This window comes from Oreochromis niloticus, linkage group LG10, assembly GCF_001858045.2.
Source record: "Oreochromis niloticus isolate F11D_XX linkage group LG10, O_niloticus_UMD_NMBU, whole genome shotgun sequence".
NCBI classification, from domain to species: Eukaryota; Metazoa; Chordata; class Actinopteri; order Cichliformes; family Cichlidae; genus Oreochromis; species Oreochromis niloticus.
The window spans coordinates 25,791,063-25,811,731 of NC_031975.2; the positions used below are offsets into that span (position 1 = coordinate 25,791,063).

The 20,669-nt window shown below is 39.4% G+C and overlaps 1 protein-coding gene across 2 annotated transcripts in view; it reads left to right on the plus strand.

Moving 5' to 3' along the window:
* The window catches only part of tlcd3a (TLC domain containing 3A), a 44,676-nt gene that overhangs the window by 13,643 nt on the left and 10,364 nt on the right, over positions 1–20,669 (plus strand). For both annotated transcript variants that reach the window (XM_003453708.5, XM_005458492.4), the window contains exons 2-4: positions 187–273; positions 5,385–5,604; positions 15,360–15,455. In XM_003453708.5, the coding sequence (XP_003453756.1) occupies positions 187–273; positions 5,385–5,604; positions 15,360–15,455 (403 nt within the window). The remainder of the gene's footprint in view (positions 1–186; positions 274–5,384; positions 5,605–15,359; positions 15,456–20,669) is intronic.

Below are 20,669 nucleotides of genomic sequence, written 5' to 3' on the forward strand. Positions count from 1 at the left end.
TTTCCTTCTGGGGTGCTGGCCATGTTGAGATTGGACAGCTCTCTAAAGACACAGTCGGGACAATAAATATCTGAACATATTACTTTTGTCAGCTTCACTGAAAACATATGACAATATCCCTCTGAAGTTTCTATTACATGTTGCAGCCATCCAGTGCATAAGTGACAATGTTCTCCCTTTTTGCAGGCTGGTGTCCTCTATCCATGCTGCCATGGCAACCACAGCAGGAGCTGTCGTTGTGTCATCATGCTGCGGCAACGTCATTAACGACAGGTGAGACTTCATGTAAATAACCCCTTTAGTGAAACATTGGTTATCGCTGGTAACACATGAACGCAGCAGCTATGCTTCCTGGGCCTCCCTTTGGTGGGATCTGTTATTTCAAAGACTCGGGCCTCAATTTTGACTCACTGAGTCAAACAAAAACCAAGTTGCTTAATCTGTCGTAGAAGCTGCACAATCTCGGCTTGCTTGTGAGGTGAAAATGCGAAAAATCACTCGGCCCTAACACAGTTCGCTGATGTCTTTGACATAACATTCGTGCTGTTAATTCTTCACGTTCTTCACACACACAGTCTAAAGTGTGAACTTGCATACTTCACAATTAAAATACATTGATCGACACGCTTCTCCTCACTTTATTCAGGGACCTGTTTGTCTCCTCTTCTCCCGCGGTTACTGTTACTGTTCCTTGTCCTTTCAATCCTTGATTGTTCTAGTATTTTTCTTTTTGGCCCACTTAACCTTAAAAGCAACTAGTTTAAGTTTTTTTTTTGTTGTTGTTTTTTTTAAAATTTATTTTTAGCAACTGTTTTTGGTTAATCTGTGGCCGCCTGCTCACTTGACTGCTAGCATTACAACATCCTATCATTAGCATAATCTTAGCTGCTGAGATTTCTTCTTCCTGTTTTTACGCCACAGATATAAAGTCCATTATTCGGGTGTTTTAGTGTAACTGGGAAACTGCATGCTTGTCATCCAGGAAATAGAAGCAGCATTGCTGTCCTGGAGGTTAAGCAGAAATGTTGAGAGGACTTTTTGTTGCATCTCATCTGAGTGATAGCTCTTACCTTAACGGCTCTGCTCATTCAGCAAAGCGTCTGAAGTCTAAATGCGCTAATCTGTGATGTCTGAAGAGTTGTTGCATCAGAGCCACATCAGCACATATTTAAATGGTTTTACTTTATTGGGAATTTGTTATAAATCAGAAGATCTGGTACCTATGCTGCAATTATTAGCATGAAAGACTCCCCCTGCTGCTGAAGATGATGTAAGCAGTCATGTAACGTAAAAAATTTTCAGACTAACTTCCTTTGTGATTGATAGGTCAGTATCTTTTCTTGGGCAGCAGTCTGCCTGTTTCTCTTATTGAACCAGCTGCTTTCGTGCTGCCTCCACATCAGCCAGCTGGCAATGAGTTACTGTTAGCGTTAGCACTGGCCACTCTGTGCAGCTGAGGAAAGTGTGACGCTAGGTTAATGCCAGCCTATTAATCCTTCACTGAGTCAGCGACCAGACCCTGGCAGTCCCAGTTTCAGACTGCTAATCTTTGCCCCCCCCCCCCCCCCCCCCCCCCCCCAATCACCCACAAAGCTTAATTCCTCCACAACGTTGCTCAGTTCTGCTGTCCTGTGACGTGCGCTCAACCCGGGGGCTTATGCTCCAGAGTTAGACCCACAAATACTCTAATTCTCCATCACAACCTGTCCCTTCTTTTAGCCTTTAGTGGCTAAGTTGCAGAAATGGTGGTGTTCACTGTATAAACTGCACAATGGAACCACTAAAGTAGCTCAAACTCACCTGATTGGCCAGACTCTAACAGTAACTCCAAATAAAGTGGTTAATATGATCTGGCAACATTGTTTATCTAAATGATTGTGCTTTTTCCCTCATTTAACAATATTTTTTATACTTTATATTTGAGAGACAAACAAAATTAGAAATGCACTGAGCTATAGGGCTGCCGTGAAAGCCATTTTTTGTTGTAATCTATAATAAATGAAGCTTCGTTTAGTGGTGGCAAATGAGAAGGCCAGTGCTTTTCTTGTTGTTATTTCTGAAACAGTCTGAGCAGTCCTGCATACTGCCACCAAGGCTGGAAATGACCACCACTCTACAAATGAGTGAAGACACAAAATGTCTAATTATGCCCTATCTTGGAATGGTAAAGATTCCTTCCAAAAATTCTTGGATCCAGACCTGAATTCAGATCAAGTCACAAAGTTAATCATTTCTAAGCTCCATCAAACCAGAGAGAACTTTCACATGTATGTGTCCATACCTGTTTCAATAATCCTGCTAATAAACAGATAGGCAAACACAGCCAATCGCATAAGAACAAAAATAACATAAGCAGCTGAGCACAGTGAAATTATTATTTATCTTCTGTTACTATGCTAGTTACACCAATGATAAGCTATATAGCAAGAGACCAGGCAGTTCTGTTTTATGTATGTCTGGGGGACTAGTGCTTTCTTTTGTGTTATTTAATACAGAAAGTATATGCAATACATTACAGAATCAGCTCATGTAGCCCTCATTCCTCCCTGAGCTGTTTGTTGTGCCTTACTGTTCTTAATCTCCATCCGCTGACCTTAAAAGCTAGAGAAGCCAGTGAGAGGTCAGGGGTCAGTAGCTCAGCTTTACCCTGCAGCTTCACTCCTTTCTGTCCACATAATTAACCATCACAGTAATCAGTGCTCATTAGGCTACTGGAGCTATCCAAGCTGTTTATTTTACTGTACTTACACAAGCTTGTCTTAAAGCTTTATGACGCTTTGCATGGGACAGTCGGGAAGTTAAAAAGTGCAGGTTTTTATTTAAATCTACTGAAAGTAAATGTCTTGTTTGTTTGTTTTTTAATGTGTCTTGTAGCTTTTTCTAGGACTAAATGCTGTGATAGTGCCTAGGCCTCCCTGTGTTCTATATTCACTGCCCACTGTAAAGGTAAAACCCAGCATTAGCAAGGTGTACCTAATAGAGCAGAAAAGTTCCTCGAAGATGCTGGTCCATATTGAAATGATAACATCACACAGTTGCTGCAGATTTGTCAGATGCACTTCCAGGATATGACACTGTGCTCTATTGGATTCAGATCTGGTAACGGTGGAGACCATTTGATTACAATGAGCTCAATGTCATGTTCAAGAAACCAGTTTGAGATCATTTGAGCTTTGTGACACAGTGTCTTATTTTGCTGGAAGCAGCTATTAAAAATGAGTGCACTTTGATTGTAAATGGATGGGACATGGTCTGGAGCAATACTCAGCAGGGCTGTGGTGTTAAAACAATGCACAATTGGTACTAAGAGGCCCAAAGTCTACCAACTAAATATCCCCTGCACCATTGCACAAACAACTACACGACAGAGTCAGTTAAATCACCTTTCTTCCCTACTCCATTTGGATCTCAGCAGCTCCCCCTGACCAAATTCCTAATGCCTCTTTTCCACTGGCACCTACTCGGCTTGACTTGACTTTTTAGGATTTTCCATAAGGTACTAGTATCTGTTACTGGGTACTTCTTTGGTACCTACTTTTCCAAGCTCGCTGAGTTAACACTGCATTACTATAACAACCCCACCCACATTGAGATGGCACTCAATTGTAATTACTGAAACTGAGCTGAGTAGAATCCGGTCGTCTGACGTCATTAGCCGTCAAACTCCGCTTCAGGTCCTAAAGTCAAACGAACACTGTGGCATCACTGAAAGTTAAAAACTGTCTAAATTCTTTCATCTTTAATAAAATGATCAGTGTGGCTGCTCTACCAGGTAATTAAGTTTAACATCCAGGCATCCATGAAAACAGAATTTATGAAATTTAATGGAGTTAGAAGTTAGCAGGAAGTTAGCTCGCTAGTTTCCACCCAAACGTAATATACTACGTTCTGACTTAGGGATTTCTGAAAAAATTAAAACATACAGTTCTGCTATCACTTCCGACATAAATGAAGACCGGAAACTAAACAGCAGTGACGTTTGTAGGGTTGCTACGTGGTGGCTAGCTACACAGCTATGGTTAGCATAATACAGGATAAACACACAATAGAGGATGAACTCTAACTTTATTCCACTTGATAAAAGTTAACGTGAGGGTTCCCGATGGTTCGGGACAAATGCAATCGCATGGCAGGATGCTGTAAACGGACCAAACTTAAGTCAGGGGAACAACTGAGATAATCCATCCACAATACGAGGTTAATCATTTATATACTGCTTCATGAGCTGGGCTGTAGTTACATTGTAAGGTTTTAAAACCTGAGCTTTAAAATGAACAGTGGTAATAAAAACCAAGAGAGGCCGGCAGTGATCACTGCCTTTTTTAGGGGCTTGTTGAGATTAAATAGGACAAGATACAAAGCATTAAAACATGTTAAAGACACAACGGCCTTGATAAACACAGAGTAGTTTGGACCCGGAAACAGGGTTCATACGTCATCACTTAAATACCGGATAGAGTTGAGCGAAATGGGTGCGAGTGGAAAAGAGCCATAAATGTGCTGAATTGCTGCCATGATATTTGTGAGCTAAATGGGTGCTCCTAACAAAGTGACCTGTGAATGTCAGACTGGTAAATGATTAATATGGTTTTATAGTTCTGGTAAAGATTTTTGCATGATTTTTATTTAAATAAATCAAACATACATGGGTCATTCCATGAAAAACCATTGAAAGTCTTCCACCTGACTCCCTCTGGATCAGGTAAGTTTTTTTTGTCTAATTTTATAAAGCCAAGCAAAGTTATACTTTTATATTCTGAATATTTTCCACATTACAGACTCTCAGAGTGCAAAGGCATGAGTCTGCATTTGACTTTTCATTTTTTTAAATATACCTCAGTTTCTATAGCTTCTTAAGCAAACTGTGCAGTCACATAACATTTTCAGGGCTGAAAAACACACTTAAGCTGTTTAAAAACTAACCATATCAGTTTAATACCCGTTACGAACAAAAGTAAAAATCATGTACTTGTTCAGCACTTTTTTTTTAAATTTTTTTTTATTTCACTAGCCCGTATCATGTAAAATTATAATTTCAGTGGCAAAACTTCCTCAGTTTTGTGTCTATGTTGTAGAGAAATGGATACAGACACTGTTACCCTGGATGTTTAATCTGTTTTCAGATCATTCACTGGAGAAAACGTCAAAAAGCTCATTTTGGGTAAACTTTCAGGGGTCATATCACCATGTAAAATAGGCAATTGGTCAAAACGAGTTGCATCTCATGAAAGGTCTGGGGGTTTTTTTTGCATTGTGATAGCTGGCTCAACTTCTTAATAATGAGTATTTAATTATTTGAACATCATTTTTGATAGAGGCGTTCCTGTGGGTGATTCTGCTGTTAGTTGTAGACGCCGATAACAATTTTATTTTGTCTTCCTCAGGCACTGGCTGGCCACCTACTTTGTCATCTGGTACGGTGTCCCCTACATGACATACGACATCTTTGCCATGTACCTCAGTCACTACTACCGCTTCCACGTCAAAGGGCACGAGGACTACAAGCAGCATTCACTGAGGACCATAAACTCCTTTGTCCGTAAGGAGTTCCTGCTGGTCCTGCATCACATCGCTCTGCTCACCATCCTGCTGCCTGTCACACTGGTGAGGAGGGCTGATGGGAAAAATTAGGGAGGGACTGAGATGGCATTTAGGGGATCATGTCAGTACCACTGATAAATAATTAAGATAACTAACACTAATACATGCAAGTAGTTAGTATGTTAGTGATAGACTGCTATATTTCTATGTGGGATGATTTAATGAATCTCCTTCATGTAGCACTGGTGCTAAAGCAGTCTTCATCTAAAGCAGCAGGTTTAATATTTTATATATAATCAGCTTTGTTCCAACACAAGTCTAACTAAAAGAGAAGCCAAACTTATTAGACACACCTGGATTCATATCTGTAGAAAATAGCCCCTCAATATCATCTGTTATTACTTCTTCTTTTGCTTGTAGACCCATTAGATAGCACATTACAGCTGAACCTAGCATGGGGTCTGTAGCTTTTGTGTTTTCCAGAAAGCTCCACTTGTATGTAGCTTGCCTCTGTAAGCAAAGAGTCTCACTGCCTCTGGTTCAGATGGAACGTTTGATAGGCCAAGTATCTGTCTTTTTTTCTTTTTTTTACAAGAGCCTCTTTAGCTTCCTCATCACCATGTTAAGTCACCGCATTGGTTAGTGAGCGTGCAAGCTGTGACCTCATCGCAACACTGTGAGCATTTATATTTGGTGCTTGAGGTGTGCTGCATGAGCTTGCGACTTTTCCAGAGCACACTACTCAGAAAAACCTCCACATTGGTGCTGTGATTGTGGAGATCTTCCTTTTCAGACAGTGACAATGGCTAGCATAACCAGGTCATTAGCATTGTGCAAGGGACTTTTGACATCCCTGGTCCAGCTGAAGCCATAAAATTATTAGCTTTTCCATAAATTACACTAATAGTTCTTTTAAGTGCTTGGTCATCTGCACTGGTGTCTTCCTCACCCTGAGTCAGGGCCTCTGCTGTGTGCTAATATAGTAAGTTTAAATTTCACTCATTAACTTTTGTGCAGGTGCACTAATAATGAATGTTTGACACAACATCCTGATCCACCTGAAATGTGCGCCAGTTTGCACCTCAATTGCAAACTGAAGCGCAAGCCACCAGGGAGGGAAACACGAGAAGGGCGTGAAAGGCTGGAACTCACCGTTTAGCAGACTGACCTTTCAAAGTAAGAGCGAGGACATGGTTCAGTAGTAAAGTCTCAGAGGGATTAAACAAGTAAAATTAAAACGTCCAATAAATGAGTGGTCAGAGATACGTTGCCTGTGGGTGGACTTTTTAAAGGAAAAAATGGCATTTAACATAGAATGGCTTTATTCTTTTCCTGTTATTTTCCATAATTGGAAATTAAATTCCTCATTGATGTGGGGAAATGGGCCATATTCAGTGATGTGAGGAAACCAGCTCTAAATTATTAATAAATGACAGAAGTCCTGTTATGTTTCTGTGAATTTAATGATGTTAAATGTGTTGAACTTTCAGTCAGGCATTAGTTTATTTCAGTATAGCACTAGATTCATCTTAAAGGGGGTTAGTATTCTCTTTCCGTCTTCTTTAATAAGTGTTCACTGCCAGTAATACTTTATTACTGAGTACTCTAATGTTGTGCAGTGGTTTCAAATCAATTCTTGCCTTAAGCTGCATTATCTCCTAATGATTACTTAAGTGGTGGCAAAAAATAGATTTCATTCTGCATGTCCTTTTTTTCAAACCTCAGTTGAAATAAATGGACAATAAATGGACTTCTGCTTGGAATTAAGAGGGAAAAATGCACTTTAAAATAAAAAAATATTGTTTTGGAAAGTGGTTTGCAGTTATATCAAAGACGTGCGTCATCATGCTAATCCACCTCCACATAACATCTGTTATCTCACCGCTTTGTTAATGTACAGTAAACACTACCTCAGAACTGCTGCACATGCTTTTAAAGCTGTTTGTTGCTTATGGAGTCAAGCAGACGTATAAACAAATCTTCAACACAACATTTTCATAGTTAACCAAGCATCTGTGTCTTTTTGAATTCCCCATAGTGGTGTCTGAAAGCATCATTATCAGTAAAGCTGTGATGCAGAGTGCTTTACTTCCTCTTTAGAAGGACCAACGAAACCACAGAAACAATAATGGTGTCAGTTCTGTTGCAAATAGGTGGCTTAAACTAATTAAGAGTCCTTTCGCAGGCCGTACTGAGTCAGAACTGAACAGCTTTTTATGTGACACTTTTCAAAGCAAGGTAGAACATAAAAGATACAACAAAATGAAAATAATTGTGAAGAATTTTTCAAGTAGTTACTGAAGCTGTTCCTAGGTGCCTTTTTGGGAGTAAAAGATGTTGCTAATATTGAAGGTAAAGTTAAGTATAGTGGTGACTGTTGTGAGTGAATAGGATGTAAACCCAAATCTACAAAACTAAGTCTGGGTGCGATATAGTCTGGTGAAAGGGTGGAGTGCCAAGTTATAAGTTAGCACAAGCAAATGTTGTTAGCCGGCTGCACCCATAAACTAATTTGTATTGCTATATTATAATGTGCGCAACTTCTTAGATCTTACAGTTGAATAACGACCACCCATGTCATCACAACAAAAACTAAAACTAAAGACCTTTGCACACCGGACATGTAAAATCCATGAAAAAGTTTCTCACTTTAAAAGTAATTTTTGAGACTCTCCTAATCTTAATATATTTTTGTGACATTTTTCTGATCCAGGTCTGACCAATCAGACTGTATTTGGCAACAAGTCCACTGTAGCTCAAAACCTGCACCAGTAGTGACTATACAATAATATGGAAATGGTAAAATAATGCTGTTTTACCTCAGACACACAGCTAGATGCTGCTCCGGGTCGATCAACTCTATGAAATGATTTCTCTCCCTACTCACGTGTTCCCACCTCTGCCAACAAGAGCTCAAACTGCCCCACTGATATCCTTCACCTTAAAACACAATAAAAAACATAATTTAGTTTTGTATTTCTTATTTATTTAACTCTGTATTCATGGGCATTCTTTCCTAAACTCTACTACTTGAATAAACTCTTTGATCCATTCAAAGGATGCAGACCAGTTTCAAGGTAAAACAAGTGCTTTTCCTGTGGGAATATGTAGCTGGGACAGAAAGAACACCCAGCTAGTGATTATTGATTGCTTGCAGTTGTTCAAAGAAAGTAAAGTATTCTTTGTCCTTTGCATCCTCGAATTGTAACTGTTTCAAAGTGGGGACGTGGAATAGGAACGAAGGGTCTATTTTCTGTTGAAATATGAGTGTAAGGAGAACAATGGCAGCCAGGCAAAAGTCTCTGTGCCATTAAAAATACCCGAGGCCTGTAAGAAATATGTAAACTGAATATATAGTGAATTATAGCTTATTGGAGGAAGCTGGCAGCTGATCAGAGGCTTTTAATGCAGTTGTGACCGGCAAACTTCTGAACTTTTAAACTTGAGTCCACTTTTCAACAGCCTGAATTGGTCAAATGATAAGATAAGATAAGATAAGATAAGATAAGATAAGACTTTATTAAGCTCACGGCGGGGAAAGTTGTGACCGCTATACAAGTAGTCTTCGGGAATACTTCCTGGCTTCCTGAAGGATTGTTTGGATGTTTCTGTCTTTTTCTCCATTGTCTGTCAACATGATCCCACACTGCTTCAGTAATTTTGAGGTCTGGGCTCTGGGGGAACCAATCCATGACAGGTAGTGTTCCACTGTGTGTTTGTCTATTTGCTTTTACTCCATTTGCAGTGTGTTGTCAGACTGAGAAATGAAGCAGCTGCCACTGTTTTGTCATTTCCAGGTAGTGCTGCATGGTGCATCAGATTTTGCCATTACTTTTCTTTTTTCATAAATCCGTCCATTTTGAGAAAATCCTCAACACCACCGGCTTAAATGCAACCACAAACCATGATAGAACCTCCTGTTTTACAGATGGCTGTAGACACTAACATCTCTCCTGTCCTGACGTCCTCCAACAGTTCGAACCAAAAGTTTCACATTTAGATCCATCACTCCACAAGACCCTGTTGTCATGGCTGCAGTTTTTTCCACCTGACACTTCTTCTTTTTAGCTCTTTGGGAATCCCCTTGATGCTTTAAAAATGCTTTTTATATCTGTGAAACTGTTTAATCTTCAGCATTTTTCAAACTATGAAACTAATTAGTTCTTTGCTTAGTTGACTGTTATGTGTGGACATATCACTGATTCAGTCCTTGAATTAGGTGCCTTTTTTGTGATCGAATGATTTGTGCGTTAGTGGTCAGTGGCGTGATAAACAAAATTTAAAAAAACAAAAACATTGCTCTGTCACTCTGTCTTTTACAAGGACTGAGTGGGGAAAAGCAGCCAATGTCCAAAGAAAAGAACTATTCTTTAAGACCACTTTAACAATGACAAGATAGTCTGACTACTACAAAATATGATAAAATGATATAATGAAATTCGACCCCACTCTGTCACTGTAAGGTTAAAAATCATGTGCAAAGTATAAGGAAACATTCCTCTTATTTCTGACCATTTAATAAACAAATATATGAATTTTGCTGGAGTAAATCTCAAGGGGTTGGGGTTTTTTTTTCTTTTTTTCTTTTTCTGTATAAACATTTGAATGTTGCGCAGGGTCTTGCTCCAGACTCCAGAGTTTACAGAACATGTAACATAGCCACTCTTTTTTCCAAGTAGTATCCCAGGTTAGCAGGCCAGGTGCAGTGGAAACCCAAGCCTTTGTTTACAGTGGCTACATGAGATCACATTACCTTACATTATTCAGCTCCAGCTGCAGTCATCCTCCCGCTTCTCTAAACTCTCCTCACCTCCCTTTTTGTTTCTCCGGTTCCCTCACTCATCAGCACCACGCTACTTTGGCCTGCACATGTAATACGTGAGCTGGTAGAATTTTCTCAGCAGGCTGTTGAGTGCAGGAGGAAGCAGCATTTCATTTAGGTGTACCAGTTTAAGCGTCTAGTTTTTGTGCATTATGGTTACTGGCCTGGCATTGTTAACCTGTGCTGTTCTTGTTTTGACAGGTTATGACATGTCATGCATGAAAGCTATTGCATCAGCAAAAATGGCAGTGTGATAATATCGGTGTGTAAAGACTTTACTAGGGTGGCCATGGAGGTATATTAAGGCTTACCTGAGTGTATTTCACAATTAAGTAGGTTTTTCATCCGTTTAACATAATAATGCCATCTGCATTTTATTTACTAATGAGCAGTTTCCTTGCTTCTGTTTCGAAGGGACAACCACCTCTAACCAGCTAGCCCTGGCCCTTCCTGTCTCGTTTCTTTATCAACAGGCAGACAGATGGTGGTGGTAGTTCCTCTTCTTCTCTGGATATTCGCTGTGAGCTTCATGACTAGTGTAAAATGTGTCAAATTTATTATGGAAAGCCTGTTGTGAGCCTTAGTGCTTGGTACATGTTTGGCTCAGGGACCCAGAACTCTCCCATAAAGTTCTGCCCAGAATCTGGTGAGTGACAAAGTCTCAGGTACCACTTCTACAAGCAGCCTGCTTTGTGCCATCCTCCAGATAAGAACACTATTGTCAAGCAGCCCGACGGTACTTGGGAGTCATGGAGACAAAGAAATTTGTGCCGAACTGTTTGAACTCTAAAATAGTGGAGAAGAAAATGGATGGACTAAAAAAACTCCTCAATCCGTTGCAGCTACATGCTAGTCACTGTTAACCAGATCATTCTGTTTGTTGTTACTGGAAACTAAACTCTTCTTATTTTACTGCATTTCTTGCAAACATTTGTAGAGCCAGGAAACTTATCAATAAGGTTACAGACAAGGCAACTCATTGTAACGCAAATGTTTACTTCCTACTTCTGAAACAGCTGGACTCAGTTTCTTAGGCTACGTTCACACTGCAGGTCTTAATGCTCAATTCCGATTTTTTGATCAAATCCGATTTTTTTTTGTCTGCTTGTTCACACTACACATAAAATGCGACATCAAACGCGCTCTAGTGTGAACGCTCAAAGCGGCCCGCATGCGCAAAAGAAGATGTCACACACAACGCGCTCTGTTTAGACCCAGAGCAAACAATATTGTTTGACTGATGGCCCTTGATATAAAGACTTCGGACTTCGTTTCCAAATTTTTGCTTTAAGTTATTTTGTTACTTACATAATAATGCAAATAACCTAATAATGATCCTTTTTGCTGTTTTAGAGGAGCGGTGCTTCAAAGGATAGTTGCAGATTTCTGTCAGAATCTGCAGAAAATACAGTAAAAATAAAATGTTCACATTTCTCCAACATTGTCTTCCCAACAGTTTCACCGGATGGCAAGAAATCGTTCGCGATGTCCTATCGGGCGCTTCTCCGGCGCTGATAATTGGCGTCTGTCTTGTGTCAGTGACGTAAAAGACGGATTTAATGTGACTTGACCGTTCACACAGCAGTCGCTTTCTAAAACATCGGATATGTGTCGGATTCAGTACCACATACGAAAGTGACCCAGATCGGATTTGAAAATATCGGATTTGTGCCGTTCACACTGTCATACCGTGATCGGATATGAGTCGCATAGGGTCAAAAGAATCGGATTTGATGAGCTTTCGCCTGCAGTGTGAACGTAGCCTTAGACCTTCTCATCAAAATTAACAGTTTAGAAAGCTTACGTTCAGATGAAATTTTGGTTTTGAATCCAGTCCATCCCTGATTTATGTACTGAGATCAGGACAACTGTTTGGCTGAGATATTAAGTATCTGTATTACATTTCAGAATTAGGATGTAAGTACCAAGAAGCACTTCTGGACTGTCGCAGTTTGCCATCATTATACTGTAGCCCTATATTTAAGCACGCTGGTTGATGTTGATGATGGTGCATTGTGTTGCAGGTGTGGTCATACAGCTTCTCATGTTTCAAGTGCATTCACACACTCAGGCGCTTGTATGTTGTATGAAATTGTAGCAAGCACAGTTATGTCCTTTATAGTCAGTGGCTATGTGAAAACTAGAGGCACCGGGCAGTGGATTTAGCAAGATGACGTTTTCAAAATGTTATCTACCAGTTAACTCCATACAAAGTGCAGTAAGTAGGAGTTTCTCATCCTTGGCAGGAAGATTGTCCCAGGCATGTCTGAGAACTTTCACACAGAAAGTCTCACTATCTCACTGTCTTTGTAACCCTAGAATCGAAGTCAATGGGTCAGATTTGACTAGTGATTCTATACATGCAAATTTTGTCTCTCTTGGCATTAATATTAAAGTTACTTTAGATAATGCTGCCTGGATGAGTGCCTGGAGGCTTTCCACACATGGTTGACACATGGAAAGAGTTTGCTCTAGAAGGACTTTGCCCCGAACTAATGTTGTAATTTTGAAATCAGGACTATGGGAGCGAGACCACCTGTTGGAGGACTTCGTGCCTTATTTCTGGTTGAATACAGTTCCTTATTTGTGACCAGTTTGAGTAATACTGTGTAACCTATAAGAATCTACACATCAAAAGGATATAGCACTTTATGCAAACAAGTGTTTTTTTGCAGTGCAGGCCTGGTGTTTGAGGGGGAAAAACAGGCACAGTAATGTTGAAAGTGGCGTGTTGCATAAAGTTAACACACTTATGTCCACAGCCGCTGGGGTGGGATGAGGTAGCCAGGTAGTTTGGTAGGTGTGGTGTAAGGTTCCCCTCTGTGGTCTCTGTCATTGTTTTGCGGCCAGATGGCAAAGCCACGTCTGGAGCTGCTCATGCTTTATTTATCATCGGCACACAGAAAGCTGGGCTACCAGAGAGTGCTTGTCTTTTGTCTGGAGTCTCTTTATCCATCTAAACTGACTCATCTACTCTAGGGTGGCAGCCCCAACCACACAGGACTGTGCTGGTGGTCAATATTTGAAAGCTTTGTTCATTTGTTATGTACAGGACATTACTCCCTCCCCTGCCTTTTTGGCCATCTTGAAATTGTGGTAAAGTAACATCAACCGCTGGGGTTGTGGGATTGTATTAAAAAATGGGGGTGTGATAATATTATCAGTTAAAGGGGTTTTTCTTTAGTATGTAAGCTTTGAATTTGAACCTGAAATATTTTGACCAGTTCAAAGTCACCTCCCGGGCCTGCACTCTCTTTTGTTAATATAAGCCCTAAATGAGGAAGGGGGAAAGTAAACTGATGACTACCGTGCCAACCAGCATTGTTCTGCAGGTGTAAAAAATAAAATAAAATAAAAAAATAAAAATGCATGACCGTTCTGGATATTCTTCAGCTACCTCTCCAGAAAGTACTAAAGCACCACCATCTCAAACCACAGCTCACTGTGGTAGTCTTTGCTTGCCTTGAACATGTAGTTTGTTATATAATATTACTTGATAATTAATTTTAAAAAGTGTGGTTTTATTTTCTCTCACTAATGGGTCTAATTGTTTAGGAAACACTTAAAGCACATGCTGCACCTCATAGGGGGGCAAGCTGTTATTATTAATAACCAAACCCAATATCTGTAGGATCTTTACTGTACAGTATAAAGTGCCTTGAGGTGACTGTTGTTGTGATTTAGTGCTATATAAATTCAACTGAATTGAACTGAATTGAACCAGGGTCTTCCCATAAGTCCCATTAGACCTGTTGCTGCACCTGCGCTGTCATTCTACGGTCTAGTTTTAGTTTTATTCTTGTTTTTCAGGGATCATGCACAGAAACATTCACCTGATTTAGCTTTTAGCTTATGTACTTCTGCACTTCCTGGACAGGTACACACAAGGTTAAATAGGCTATAAAACACTAGTATATATCCAAGATATAAGATAAAAGTCAAGTGATATAATCAAATACACATACACAGCCTAAAACCTCTCAACCTTACCTACACCCACGAAAAACATACACATTGTAAAAACTTGCTATGTTAAAGCATCCTCCCATTTAATACTATGGAAGGAGTTCAGGATTATCATGATATTATTATGTTGTAATTATGCAGCTTTGCAGTAGCTACAGAATTTCAGGCACCTATGATAAACCCCTATGATTAACCTGTGTTTAAATTCAAACTTATTTTTGGCACATGATGACTTTTAGCACTTTACACACAACAGCCAAAATCACAAAGCGCTTTTGCACCACGAACTATCAGGAATTAGGTGAAGAAATAATTAATCCAGTCAGTTTTGTCTTCCTGGAGCGTTTGGCTGTTTATCTAACAGCAGCACTTGAAGGCTAGGGTGATTACAGTGAGCCATTTGGGGATTTAGGTCTGTCTCAGGTGCACCAAGCCTTTAAAGAGCTGCTGCTGAGCGATAACTAAAGAAAGATTGTTTAAATCCGGTCAGAGTCTTCCTGCTATAACAGATCCACGCTGAGCTAACGTCCTTCCTTAACGGACTGAAAAACCCTAAAAACACAAAATAAAGAGAATATAAAATGAGAAATGTATAAAAATATTATAGAAAGCTACTGAAGCAGCTCTAAGACTAATAACAGAGGAAAAATTATTACTTATAAACAAATATTTTATGGTAATTAAGAGGAACATGAGGGTGGCTAAAAGCAGCTCCAGTCCAGCTGTATGAGTCAGTGCAAACACATGATTGAAGTCTGATATGTTCCTTGTCTTTTCAAGCATTTTTCCGCTGAGACTGTTCGAGAAGGTGTGTGTGTGTGTGTGTGTGTGTGTGTGTGTGTGTGTGTGTGTGTGTGTGTGTGTGTGTGTGTGTGTGTGTGTGTGTGTGTGTGTGTGTGTGTGTGTGTGTGTGTGTGTGTGTGTGTGTGTGTGTGTGTGTGTGTGTGTGTGTGTGTGTGTGTGTGTGTGTGTGTGTTTTCCATGCTTGTGCTTGTTTGCTCAGTCTGTGTGTGCTCTGTCTCCTCCTCAGTTCTTCAGAAAGGACCAGGGGGATTTCTTCATCGGCTGCTTGTTTCTAACAGAGCTCAGCACGCCCTTCGTGTCCCTGGGGAAGATACTTATTCAGGTGAGATGGCACATGCACATGAGCATTCACCTGAAACAAACTCCGAAGTCCTTTTAGTGGTAAATACGTATGTCTGTAGATATCATAGAGATGCAGATCTTTTGCTGTGTAGTAGCGGAGCAAACGAACCTGGAAAATTATTTGCCAAACTTCTACGTCTGAGCAGGTTAGCAGCTGCAAATGGGCTCGGGCCTGCCCAGCTTTGCATTGCTGCAAGGAGTGCAAGGAATGCATTAATCCAGGGGCCAAATACAGCGCAGTTTTAAATAAAGCGAGCCAGACCAGTGAAGCTATTACTATTTTTTTTTTTTTTTTTTTTTTAAGACATCCTGGGATGTCTTAAGAGAAATAAGTATAATTTTTAAGTACACATCTCAGTTTTTCTATGTTATAAAAAATATTGCTGTAGAGATTTAAGAAACCCACAAGCACAGCCCACTGGGCTCACATTGTAAGAAATAAAGTACTATATTATTTAAATGACAGAAATTCTGAGTAAAAAAAGAGAACTGTGAAAAGGAAACTTTTCTGTTATGAAATTAAATACTAAGAACTTTTTTTCTATCTTACTTGGTTTCTTTGACATAAGGCACAGGCCATAGATTATGTCTTTGTAGGTAAAACTGATAAATATACAGTTAAAGGTCAGATTTTATGCCCTCCTTCTTTGACATTTGACAATAATTTGACAACTATCAAGCAAAAAAAAAACCCAAACTCTTCAACGGGAAAATCCATCCTTTGACAACAAAAAGAAGAACACTTTGAATTTGCCGTGCAGTCTGAAGTACCGTATTTTCCGCATTATAAGGCGCACTTAAAATCCTTTAATTTTCTCAAAAATCGACAGTGCGCCTTATAATCCGGTGCGCCTTATGTATAAATTCTGGTTGTGCTTACTGACCTCAAACTGATTTTATGTGGTACACGGCGTTGAAAAATCTGCCAAAAAATGTTTTAGTACGACTTTGGTAAGCTATGAAGCCGCACCGCTTGATGGATTGTCCGTGCATTGCGGCTACCGTAGTCAGGAGCCTCGCAGAGTAATCTGGGTCCAAAACTCCGTCCCTTCAGGTCCCAAAGTCAAACGAACACTGCGGCATTACTTGTTGAAAAACTGTCTAAATTCTTTCATCTTTAATAAAATGATCAGTATTGCTGCTTTACCAGGTGTAACAATTAAGTTTAACATCCAGGCATCCATGAAAACAGAATGTATTAAATTTAACGGAGTTAGAAGTTAGCAAGAAGTTAGCTCACTAGTTTCTACCTAAACATGATATAGCATGTTCTGACTGAGGGATTTCTGCAAGAATTAAGACGTACAGCCCTGCTAACACTTTCAATATAAATGAAGACAGAAAAGTAAACAGCAGTGATGTTTGTTGGGTTACTGAAGTTGGGCTAGCTGGTATATAATGATGTGCCACGTGATTGCTAGCAACACAGCTATGTTAGCATAACATAAACAGTGAAGCTGGAGGATGGATGCTAATGCTTGTTTCGCTTAATGTGCCTTATAATCTGGTACGCCTTATGTATGAAAACAGGCCTGTTCATTGACAGCGCGCCTTATAGTCCGATGCACCTTATGGTCTGAAAAATATGGTAATGTTAAAATTCACACACAAAACTCAGCAGTTACAAAAATATTACAAAACATGAATGAACTCCATGGTTCACAGCAAATTAGAGAACTAGACCAAAAGCAAGGTTTGTCGTTTGTCTTCTATTGTCTGGTCCACACAGGCCCAAAGACCAGTCAGGGACCCTCTCCATGCTCGTAATCACCTGACACTTTGGTCATAGTTTGCATGAAGTGTGCTGACTTGTCTGCAAACACTTGCCAACCTCCTCTCTTAAGTGCCTGCACCTTTTGAAATGTGTTTACTTTGAAGGTCAGCAGTCTGTTTCCAGTTTGCGTTGCACTTTTTCAAGTTGCCCTATAGCTCGGTGGTTAGTTCACAAGTGTTTGTAGGCAAGTTATGGCTATATATATCATGCTTACTATGGGTCACCGTGAGAGTCTAATTTGACCTCGCAACAGCGAAGAACACACATTTCTCTCAGCAAGTGGAGGTTAAATTTTATTTTATTTTTTATTGCAATTTTTTAATTGCCATTCTGCTTCACTATTATTATAATTGTTTTTCTTCTGAATATAACCAAGCAGAAAGACTTTTGTGTGTAGTGGAACTTCTTTGAAGAGAATCTTTCACAGGTCATCTGACATCTTCCCAGAATGTTTTAATCATTGTACCAAACACAGTCAACAGTGCTGAACAAAAATATGCATATTTAATAAGTATAAGGGAGGAGAAAAGTGGAAGAATTCAAACACAGACAGTGGGCTATCGGATTCAGGCTTCACCCCTACACCAGTGTAGGGGTAAACTAAATGAATGAAAACGCGGTTTAACTAATAATTAGCTGCGACTGAAGACAAAGGTCAGTGGTGATGGAGGAGACAGCCAGTCTGTCCCCGCTGGCCACTCATAACCGAATGAGTAAGGTTAATAATCAAAAGAAATAATGACCAAAAGGAACGCAGTTGTAACATGCCACTCTTGAGTGAGTGATATTGTGTACTTTTGCAAAACGCAATCATGTGGAGAAACCTGGAGAAACTCATAGATAATTTGTTCATAGTTAATTTTGGAAAGTAATACAATACAGAAATTTACAGTCAGTACCTTAATCAATTACTTTAAAAGATCCACAACAATCTCACCTCATATTTATTAAAAATTTAAGTGCTGATAGTAGAAATGCATAACGAGAAGCTTTTTTTCCCCTTTAACAAAAAAAGACTACAAAACACAGAATAGACACAACCACAACGACAGACAAAGAACAAAACCACCTCTAAATACACAACCCTCTGCAAACGTGATACATACATCAAAAGAAAAGATTAAATATACCGTATTTTTCAGACCATAACGCGCTGTATTATAAGGCACACTGTCGATGAACGGGTCTGTTTTCATACATAAGGCGCATTAAGAGAAACAAAACAGATAAGCCAAATTTTACTCAACTCATTCTTCTTGCTTCCTCCACTTCCGTACCATTGATTCATTAATGTTGAATTCTCTCGCAGCTGCTCTATTCCCATGTTGTTGCAGTATATTAATGACTAACCTCGTATTGTGGATGGATTATCTCAGTTGTTCTCCTGACTGAAGTTTGGTCCGTTTACAGCATCCTGCCATGCGATTGCGTTTGTCCCAAACCATCGGGAACCCTCACATTAACTTTTATTTAGTAGAGAAAAGTTAGCATTCATCCTCCAGCTTCACTGTGTTTATGTTATGCTAACATAGCTGTGTAGCTAGCGATCACGTAGCACATCATTATATACCAGCTAGCCCAACTTCAGTAACCCTACAAACGTCACTGCTGTTTAGTTTTCTGTCTTCATTTATGTTGGAAGTGATAGCAAAGCTGTGCGTTTTAATTTTTTCAGAAATCTCTCAGTCAGAACATGCTATATCATGTTTAGGTGGAAGCTAGCGAGCTAACTTCCTGCTAAATTCTAACTCCGTTAAATTTAATAAATTCTGTTTTCACTGATGCCTGAATGTTAAACTTAATTGTTACGTGGTGTACCACCTAAAATTGGTTCGAAGTCAGTAAGCACAACCAGAATTCATACATAAGGCGCGCTGTCGATTTTTAAGAAAAGAAAAAAGGATTTTAAGTTCGCCTTATAGTATGGAAAATATGGTAATTTATTTATCCCAAATTTGAGAAATTCTTTAGTTATGGTTCAATAAAATGAAATACAATGTGACAAAACATGTTTTAATAATGTAAAAACCATCAAATGAAAACAAAATAAAGTAAAATAAGTGTCCATTGAATAATAAATATTAAATAATAATATAACATGGAGCAATCAAATATTTCCAAAAATCAGCAAAACAAGTGGCTTAAAAACAGAATAGCAAATATTAGATGACAATTAGATCCCTAATTCAGTGTACATAACAACCTCAAACATACACAGGAAAGGTTCCCCAACATTTTCAGATCGCTGTTATTCTGAAGAAATCTCTGTGTGCAACAGACAAAGTCACAAATCAGCATTGGGTACCTGTGATCTTCAGGCTTTTAGACAGAAATGCATTAAATGCAGACGTGATTCTGTCATAGAAATCACTACATGGGAGAAATCATTGACCATGAACACAGTCGGCTATAAAATCCACAAATAATACATTTTCTCAGCTGAAATATTTCAAATGTTTTCTATGTTGTATTGTAAATAAAATCTGAGTGAATGAGATTTGCGTCCGATTTTTAACGGCATCCCAGCTGTCCATGAATTAGCGTTGTTTTTCTGATATATATTTATTCATCACTGTATTTTTTATACACTTACAGACACACATAAAAGTACAGTATATACAGTATGATATGAACTTTTACAAAACAGCCTTGGCTCTCTTAACTTCTGCCAAAACAAAGCCATTCATCTTTTTTCCAAGCTGTTCCTGCACAGGTGATCTGCAGAGCACTGCAGCAGCAAAAACCCAAGTATCTCCATTTCATTTGGGATGTTGCTTGTCACTGTTCTATCAATAATTAAGCTGCATGGCTCACCAAAAAAACCCACATCAGTCAGCAGCATTCAGGCACCGCTTGCTCTCCCTGCCCCTGAATTGATCTGTTTCAGCTAATGTTCATTAGTTTCGCCATGCAAAGAGCTCTATAGCCTACACTTTAGTAAAAGGGCCCAGTGTCTTACAAACCATCCTTTCTAAGAATAGAAGAGGCTTACTGTGTAGCTCAGTGAAACCAGTGGACCGTGGACTCTCAGGTCTTTGCTGACATCTGGTGTCGGTGGGCAAAAAGAGCAGAGCAATTCTTCACTGCTGACCACTTTTGGAGTTAGTCAGCACTAACAGAAACCGCACCAGACAGTTTTACTGCTCTCATCAGCAGTGCTGACTGCTGTTGTGTGGAAAAGGGAACATCCAGTCTTTCAAATTAAAGATGAGAAGATCCCAGATCATATGATTTTTGTTGTTGAATGTTATGGCCCTGTTTTCCTGTCTCAGTTTTCCTGAGAAAAATAATTGTGGGATTTTGGGGTTTTTTGACAAAATGTAGTAACCTTCTCAACTACAAGCTAGTTTATGTGCATTTAACCAAGCAGCACAAATGGAAAAATTTACAATAATAAAGTTTTGAAGTAAGCGAATAAAA